The sequence below is a fragment of the Etheostoma spectabile genome, chromosome 13 (genome assembly GCF_008692095.1).
Source record: "Etheostoma spectabile isolate EspeVRDwgs_2016 chromosome 13, UIUC_Espe_1.0, whole genome shotgun sequence".
Classification (NCBI taxonomy): domain Eukaryota; kingdom Metazoa; phylum Chordata; class Actinopteri; order Perciformes; family Percidae; genus Etheostoma; species Etheostoma spectabile.
This window is the reverse complement of record NC_045745.1, coordinates 4,618,506-4,627,677: the sequence shown is the minus strand read 5'-3', so window position 1 is coordinate 4,627,677 and position 9,172 is coordinate 4,618,506. Positions and strand designations below refer to the sequence as shown.

The 9,172-nt window shown below is 41.9% G+C and overlaps 1 protein-coding gene across 2 annotated transcripts in view; it reads left to right on the top strand.

Moving 5' to 3' along the window:
• LOC116700524 (flotillin-2a) overlaps positions 1-9,172 on the top strand; it is an 18,707-nt gene that overhangs the window by 4,191 nt on the left and 5,344 nt on the right. The window contains exons 3-6 of one of the 2 annotated variants that reach the window (XM_032533810.1): positions 3,894-3,984; positions 7,520-7,643; positions 8,693-8,811; positions 8,944-9,057. In XM_032533810.1, the coding sequence (XP_032389701.1) occupies positions 3,894-3,984; positions 7,520-7,643; positions 8,693-8,811; positions 8,944-9,057 (448 nt within the window). Of the gene's footprint in view, positions 1-3,280; positions 3,372-3,893; positions 3,985-7,519; positions 7,644-8,692; positions 8,812-8,943; positions 9,058-9,172 lie in introns of both variants that reach the window. The other variant, XM_032533811.1, reaches the window with a different exon arrangement.

The following is a 9,172-nucleotide window of genomic DNA, read 5'->3' as shown; positions in this document are numbered from 1 at the left end:
CTCTCTCTCTCTCTCTCTCTCTCTCTCTCTCTCTCTCTCTCTCTCTCCAAACCAAAGAAAATGTTCAAATGAACTTTAGAGCCATTCAGTCTTAAGGTGCTGAAACACCAAGATTTTTTTTTTTGTGGTGTGTCCAGTGTTGTTGAGCTCCGACCGTCTTTTTACAGACAAAAACGTGTGAACTGTCTATTTAACATGTTGAATCAATGTCGGTGGGAGGGGTCACTTCGTTTAACTTAAGCAAATGAATGCACAAGAAGTGAACCGTTAGAGAGGAAATCAAGCAAGCGATGTGAGGAGACGCCACGTCGGCCCTCGCGCCGCCTGCTTGGTGTGTCAGAACCTTTTTAATGGCGCGGGGCTCCCAGACGTAGACAGTCAGGAAGTCATTCTGCATCATGTTGACAGGTCTAAACAACGTTGTCCATCCACACATTAGAAGTCATGCCTAGAGAATGAACAGGCTCTTCCACGTAATGAAGTACAGTATGCAGAAATATGTCAAAAATATTTTTTATAAATGCATTACTACTTACTATGCATCTGGACAACTAGTGGTCAGATTATTTAACTCCCATGTTTTCAGTAAAAAAAAAAATTTGTCACAAAAAATGGGTCGTTGAAAATGTCAACATTAAAACTATCAAAAAACGTTGGAAAAAATCAACAAAAACATAAAAAAGCACCCACAACATTGAAAAAGTGACAATATGGGAATAAACGCGCTAATAATGTTGGAAAAAAAGGGACCAAAATGTTGATTTTTTTCATGGTTGACGGAAAGGCAACACCAGGGTTAAGAGCCCCCCCCCCGAGGATGTTTCCTAATGTTTGGGGACCTTCTGACCTTTCTTCCATCACTAGACCAGAGTTTATTGTTTAGTGAGACCAAATGAATCAAAATCTATTTCCCAGTTTGTTGTTAATTTAGTGAGCGCATTAAAAACAAAGAACTGAGCCAGACTGTTGTACTGGCTGACACATTCTTTCAGAACTATGAAAATTGGGCACTGTTTTTGTATTATGCCATTCACATCATATATGTACATTGTCTTGGCGCTATGAGTGCTCTCTCTAGGACAGCCAATGCGGTACTCCGTGGCTGACAATATGTACTACCTAATCATTGTCATGGGATTTGTTGATGATGATAGAAATAATTAAAAAAATACATAAATAAAAAAATTGTTTTTTTTGTTTCATAGGTATGTGCTAGAAATGTCACTATTTTAAGATACCCTAAAATATATATCTTTTCCCATTAAGACTTTCCTACCCTTATTTTTCCTGTTTATTTCTGGTAGATTTAGGGATCAATAATAAACATAACGTTAATGTGTAATAGGGGCGCACCACTGTCTTCTGCTTTTTAAATGCCGTTCCAATAATCCAGCTTCAGAGAAAACGCTAGAAAGGCGAATGATCTTACATAAGGGCAAGGTCGGGGGAAAAAATACACACAAATACAAAATATACACACACAAAAACTGTTAACCCTGTTGTGTGTTAAACTCCCACACTGGCACTCAAGCCAAAATGTTTAACGAAAACAAGAAAAGAATTTGCATGTAATGTTAGTTTGATTATAAACGGGTGGGATCTGACTTTTGTTTCTCTGCCAGAGTTTAAAACCAGAAAACATAATCCAAATCAAGTGTGGTTCTAGAGACTAAACCTGCAGCTAAAACACTCGGAGGGACTTTGTGAAGTGTTTTTTTGCTGTTGAACCCACTGTAAAGCCTAATGCTACCCACTCCACAATGTGCCCATAAAGCACTGTAAAATCTCACAGGTGTGACACTGGGATCAAAGTCCCTGATTTAATATCAATAAAGCAGATTTTGTATGCAATGAAACTACAGTCAGGCCTGTCATGTGGCCAGCTATCGGTGAGACTTTCATCTCTGAGTGATCACAAATGAAAACTGAACAGCTACTCCCCAATCTAGCTGTACCATCTGTTAAAGTACAGTAATTCTAATTGACTTGAACTAACGTGTGATGTCATTCCTTGTTTTTGGAGCTCCCGGGTTTAGTTTGTATGTATTATGTGTTATTTTTGGGGAATGCATGCCTCTTTGTTTCTACTTTGCTAACCTGCTTTGCTTTGTCTGTTGTCCATCTTACCCTGTCTAAGCCATAATGTGCATCCATCAGGTTACCCGTCTCCCATTAAGTGCTGCACTTTGTCTTTAGTTGCTAGGAGACCTAATGGTAGACCTCGACAATAACATAAAGTTGATGCATGGCTGGATTTTTAAATCCCCATTTAGAGACCGGCTGTCCCAGGAATCCTTTCTTGCGTATTTTTATTGTGCATTTTGGTCACGTGCAGCCTGTTTTGGCAACCTTTCAGATGCCTTCTTGGATGATTAAAAACAGGAGAGCGTAGTGGCCCCTTCAGCTAAAAGCCGTGTGTGTGTGTGTGTGTGTGTGTGTGTGTGTGTGTGTGTGTGTGTGTGTGTTTTGTTGTGTGGGTGTGTGTGTGTGTGGTTGTTTGGTGTGTGGTGTGTGTGTGTGTGTGTGTGGTGTGTGTGTGTGTGTGTGTGTGTGTGTGTGTGTGTGTGTGTGTGTGTGTGTGTGTGTGTGTGTGTGTGTGTGTGTGTGCAGCAATATAAGAACAGGGGGGGAGGGGACGGCAGTGTGGCTTCCCGCTCATGATGCAGTAATCATGTTATCATCCAGGCATGTGACTCATTGATCCAGTTCTTCTGAAAAGAACTGTCTTCTCTTCTAACCCTTAATGCAGCCTCTCATGTCTTTGACTCAGAAAACAGTGAATAAGTCAGTAATTATTGGAAAAGAACAGCTATGGCTGTTTTTTTCCCAGCTCTGAAACATAATCCCACTTTAACAAACCAGCCAGTATTGAAGTGGAGGATAACGGTTGTTTGTAGAGGACATTCTCACGCAATCTCAATACAAACTGTAATCTTGGAGAGGCGCGTGGCTCAAGAATCCTTTCAACACTGACTTGAGTTTCCATCTATGGACCTTGCGCTTTTCCCCAATTTATTGAGACATTTATTAATAGACAGAGACAAGAGAAGCAGTGTCGTAGTCGTGACGATCAAGGATAGGTAAGAGGTCATATGCAGCACCGCATTATATATGAAACGGGCCTTCAGTGCTAAAACTGGCTAAGCAGAAGGTCCTGTCTTTCACCCCCTCCCTCTTCCCTCTTTCCCTTGACCCTGGTAACTGACATTCCTAACAGCTGTTGTCCAACTTACTGTTTTGCCTCTGCTATTCCCGCCTGCCTGCCTGCCTGCCTGCGTAGAATGTCTCTGGAGGTTATGACCATCCTCTGTCGGTGTGAGAATATCGAAACTTCGGAGGGTGTTCCCCTGGATGTGACAGGGGTGGCTCAGGTAATGCATTTCACAAGACCAACAAACTAAAACAAAAAAAAAGCAGTGGCTGGTGCTCGCGACCACAGGAAGACTCAGGAAGATGGTTCAACTAACGAGCTAACGTTGTCCGTTTGCTTTTCTCCTCTTCATGGCTTTTCTTCCTCTGCAGAGGAGGGGAGACAGTCATCTGTCACTAACTTGGGCTTCGCCAATAAAGCGGAACTCAGTCACTTTTGGCAACGGGGTCAATGAGTGGAAGGCTATCGAAATGGCTAAAAGTAGGATTTGAGGAACCCAATGTTAAATACAAAACAATTTGAATTTATTTGAAAACAATTACAGCAAAAAAAATCGAAATCCTACAAAGTCTGAATTGTGGATAGCATTTCATTTTGCCCCGTTGTTAGTGATCTGGAGTCCTTGGGTGAATGGGTTCACTTTGTCCTGTTTTTTTCCCCTTGTGTTCCGGCCCCTCCCTTCATTTGCTTTCCCTCTGAACATGTCAATTTTTATTTTATATTTTTCCACATTCTCCAACAGGATAACGCTTGAGATTATGACCCTGCAGCCCAAGTGTGAGGATGTAGAGACAGCGGAGGGTGTAGCTATTACTGTCACTGGGGTGGCTCAGGTAAATCACCACACTTTTCTGGGAATGCCAGTTCAGACTCCACTAACCATTCCCCCCCCCCCACACCCCCCGAATCCTGCTTTTCTTTGGCTTAACCCCATAATAACAGCTGAGGTGGTATGTCAAACAGAGGGCTCAAGTTAAGATGCACACCATTTTTTGATTAAGACACATAAAGGGCTACATCCACACGGCTCCATTTTAATTTTAAAACAATCTCCGTTCTCACAAGCATTTTATTACTGTCTAAATTTATGTCCATAAATGCTAACACGCCTGAAAATACATAGACCGTTCATGTACACAGGGCATGCGCGTAAGTAAGGCTGATAACGCTGCCGGACACAGGGAAGTCATGCAAGCGTTAGAAAATGCAGAATGTAACCGCTCATCTGCTGCTGGCATCGACAACAAGGTCTTCGTTGTCCATGTTGGGTCAAGGCTGATGTCGTTTGTTTTCTTGTGGTCACATGATAGGGCCGTGACGAATCAAGGAAGGTCACATCTTGACTGATCGCGCCCAATCAGGGAGCGTACGTGGGTGTCTGCATCGTCGTTTTCCAAAAGTCTCCGTTTGTGCCCCTGCCAGGCAACAAAGCAACCCCGCTATTTCAAACTAAAACGAGATCAGCAGCGTTCCCCAATGTCTCCGTTTGAGGGACTCTGGAATGCCGAGATATTGTCGACTCGAGGCGTAAATGTCGTTTTAAAATGAAAACGTAGTTGTGTGGGAGTAGCTTGAGTTAGATGTACATACACTAATGGGTCAGATTATAGTCAATCTCAGTGCTGTGTTTTCCTTGTGTCTCCTATTAAGTTGTTTGATCCTGTTAAGTGCCAAAAATAACTTTTATTTAATAACGACTTTAAGTTGTTAAAGAGAAAATCCACCTGAAAATAAAACTCATATGGACACTAGATGTGTAATAATGATATTATTGTGGAGATTGTTGTTAGTGATAAAACATGAGGCAAAGAGGAAGAAGGGCTCAGTACTCAAAGCAAAGCTCTCTCCACTGCAAACACTCAGCTCTCTGCTGTTGTCAGCCTCGATCACAGTGAATGACAGAAGGTAAACACTGTGGTTGCATGGGAATGGTCTCCCAAATCATTCAGTTATGAGACAAAGCAAAACCTTTCTTTAATCGCTCATTATAACCGAGTGGATGAAAGACAGTAAACGCTATACTTTGGGGAATATAATCAAGCATGATGTGGCCTGGTCTGTGCAACACGTCTATCTAGTGGTGCGTGGTTGGGATTCTGTCATTCCCAAAGTTGCTGAAGTACAAAATCTACACTGCAAGTATGTATGGCAGCCCTTATAAATCCAGTTTAAGTGTCTTTGAGCAACGAACTGTATCCCTACCTCCCTACCCTTAATAAAAAGGGACATCTTGTTTTTTTATGGTGGATTTTCTCTTAATAGAACCTGCTACATCATATACCACTCTTTTCTGCATTTCTGTTTGCAAATGATATTCTGCTCATATATTCATTTCCCCTTTTTTGTCGGCATGCCAGTATTGCTTTTTGGGTTTAAAAGAAGATGCCACATTATCAGTTCTGTATCCCCCCCCCCCTCTCTGTGTTTTTGCGACATGCATGCTGACAATGAGCCCACTGTGTGGAGCTGAACAGCCCCTCACTCTCACACAGTTCCCTTCACAGAGAAGGCTCATCATGCCACCGTTTGATTGGTCCAACCTAAACCAGCGCCATTGTGGCCGTGTGTCCCATGACGACAGGAGTAGTGTGTCCTTGTTAAATTAAAGAGACACAAATAGAGGTAGAGATGTAAAGGAAACCAGGGCAGATCTGATGTTAATCTGGGGTATTGTTTTAACTTTTAATGTCAGGTGGATATCAATCACACTCTTCCATTTCAGTCAAAGTTCGCCACACAACATTTAGTTGAGGGAGTATTTTTTGTCTACTTTGACAGCCTACTTGTCAGTTATCAGTAAAACAACATCAATTGACGGATCCAACAAATCCATCACCTTAAAAAAATCTTGGAAGTTAAGACATTTGATCAAATTTCCTGTAATTGTGTTTTTCAGTTTTGTGTCACGATGGAGCTGAGGAGGAAGGGTGGTGTCCCAAGGGGAATGCGGGGGTTGGCGTAGTAGGTCAGGAGTAAAGTGGTAGAGATTACCATTGCACACTTTACTCCAGCGTCAGCCGCTGCACGGCTCCCCCTGCTGTCTGTTTGAGCTGGCCTGGGCGGGGTTGTGTGGCTGGCTTGAAGCCTTTTCTGTTTTCAGACGGGTTTCCTTGGAATGACGTCCATCTCCCCTGCCTTTTGTGTTCATTCCTGGTAGAAGTGCATGTTGCAAAACAAAACCATGTGCAGACCTCTCGCCTAAGGACCCAGCTCACTCTCTCTTTTCTTCCAGCTCCCGTGGAGTACGATATCAGCCAGAACCTTTTTGATTTCCTGACTGTATGATAACCTCTCTTACTGTGGATGACTGTCCTTGTGTTTATCTTGTAAACCTCAGGTCATTGCCATTGATTGTCCTTTTGCTTAGTTTTATTGTAAATTATCCCACTGATGATTTGTCCCCCCCTCTCAGTTGTAAATTATCCCATTCATTGTTTCCTTGACCTTGTAACAGCAGCATACAGTTGATTATTGCCACTGCATTCCCATGAAGCTACTTTAGATATCCTTGTGTATCAGGAAGTTTTATAGTGTAGTTTTAATTCTAAGTACATACTTTGCTTATCATCATAAGCTCAAAAGGAACAGGTTTGAAATGACAATTGTCTGCATCTTCTGCTATTGATTACAGATGTAAAGCATCTAATAGCGGATTTATTTTATCATAGTTTGACGTAAAGGCCATGGCTCAGTCAGCACTTATAAAGTGTGACTACGGCCACTGTTATATTTCAATGATGCTCTGTACATGCATAGCTGGTATGGTGTGTTGAAATATAACAATGGAGAAGCATTTGGAATTTTGTACATATAGTTTTGGGTTTAGAGAAACGTAAACTTAAAAACTTGGTTAATTTATTATAAATAATCTGGCCCTATAGAATGTGACTGATGTCAGTATTGGCCAATATGTTCCAAGCCCTTGTTTAATCAGGCTTACAAATACAGTGATCAGCTGTGAGTGGATGCAGCCTTGCATCCCCCAGGCTGCTGCTGCTGATGTTCTGTTTTTTGTACAACTAAGAATTGAAGCAGTTCATCACACCAGACAAATCAATAGCAAGGATGCAGGACCATATGTTTGATGTACCCAAAATTTGCACTGCAGACCTTGCAAGACCTTTTCTTAAATTCTATTTTTTGTGTTAATTCCCCCATTCTAAATGTTGTGCTTTCATTTTGGACTTGTTTTCTGTACGTTCCTGATGGTGTAAATGTGACAACAATGATGTGTAGTAACTTAAAAGAGAGAAAATGAGTCACTAAAGCTAGTGTGTGTCACGTTTTCATGGCTGCTTGTGTTTGTATTTGTCCCTGTGTTTGTGGATTGTGTGTTCAGCTGACGATCTTTGTCCACATTGGCACCAGGTGAAGGTGATGACAGAAAACGAGCTGCTGGGTTACGCCTGCGAACAGTTCCTGGGGAAGTCAGTCGTGGAGATCAAGAGTGTCATCCTGCAGACCCTGGAGGGTCACCTGCGCGCCATCCTTGGTGGGTGCTCTCTCCAAACTGCATTGTCATTGTTTCCTTTTTAGTATTTCCAACAAATGTGTGCAGTCCATGTAGATTGTCTTATATTCTAGCAAAGTAGAGAAGGAGAGATTATGGGAGACAGAATGATAGCTCCAACATAATCTTTCTTAAGTTAACTTCAAAAAAAAAAGTGTTATGGAAACATCTTTGAATCAAAACATGTTGCAAGATAGTGAAAGACATGAAGCCAACATGAACATTCTTTACTACCAGAAGATTTTAAATGGCTTTAGTTATCATGATTCGGGTTTCTTCTAAATGTAGATACATTTTCTGGCTATTTTATTCTTATTTCACGAGTTTAAGTCTGATTTGTTTAGTATGAGATAAGAACCTCACAATGATTTGGACTGAGTCCCAATGTGAGGTAGTTGTACCATAAATGGTTTTTTGCAGATTCATATCTGCCAGCTTATTTGCTGACTCGGCTCGGCCCAGTTTAATTTCCATGCTGGTCAAATGTGTTTGTCTTAAACACAGTTTACACCCAGTAAGAGCCCCATGTGGGTTGTAGGTTCGAATCCAACCTGCTGCCTTTTGCTATGTATCCCCCATCTCTCTCCCTCTTTCATGTCCATCCACTCACTTTTAATAAAGGGAAAAGCCCCCAAAAAATCTTTAAAACACACAATGTGTGTCAGCAAGTGTGTGATATTGGCATGCACAACAACACAAAGATCGAACAAGTATAAGGTCAGTTTGATCGAAGTGAGCCAAATGAGACAAAGCAACACTAAAGACAGAATATAAACAATATATTTAACAAAATGGCAGGTGCTGCTTCTGTTTATTTAAATAAAATGCTGCTGCAAACATAATGGTTACCTTCCTCTGTGCAAGAGGAGCAGGTGTATAGGGTTACAATAAGGATATTAATATCTGGTAATGTCACAGATAGTATTCCACTGTCTCTCTGTGACATAGTGCCCATCTTTGTCAGTGTGTCCATGTCTGTAGAAGTAACAGTGGGAAAGGGAAGGCACTAACCAGCGTTGCCGTCCTTTCAGGCACCCTAACCGTTGAGCAGATTTACCAAGACCGAGACAGATTTGCCACTCTGGTGCGAGAGGTGGCGTCCCCTGACGTCGGCCGCATGGGCATCGAGATCCTCAGCTTCACCATCAAGGTGTGAGACATCAAGTCGACTTCGTTCTGCACTCATCTTTTGAACATCCCTTTTCTAAATTTGAAATTAGAATAATTGAATTACTTGCCATACTGTGTTTTTATTTTTTTACATTATGTATCCCTCTGACAGGATGTGTATGATAAAGTGGAGTACCTGAGCTCTCTGGGCAAAACGCAGACCGCTGCAGTACAGAGGGATGCAGACATCGGCGTGGCAGAGGCAGAGAGAGACGCTGGCATCAGGGTAAGGGGAAATTTAAAACTTAGAAAGAGGAACTGAACAACCATCCGTTCTCTTGATTGTCAAAAGCTGTCACGTTAGGAAACCAACACACTGCTCCTAATCCACCCCCCCCCCC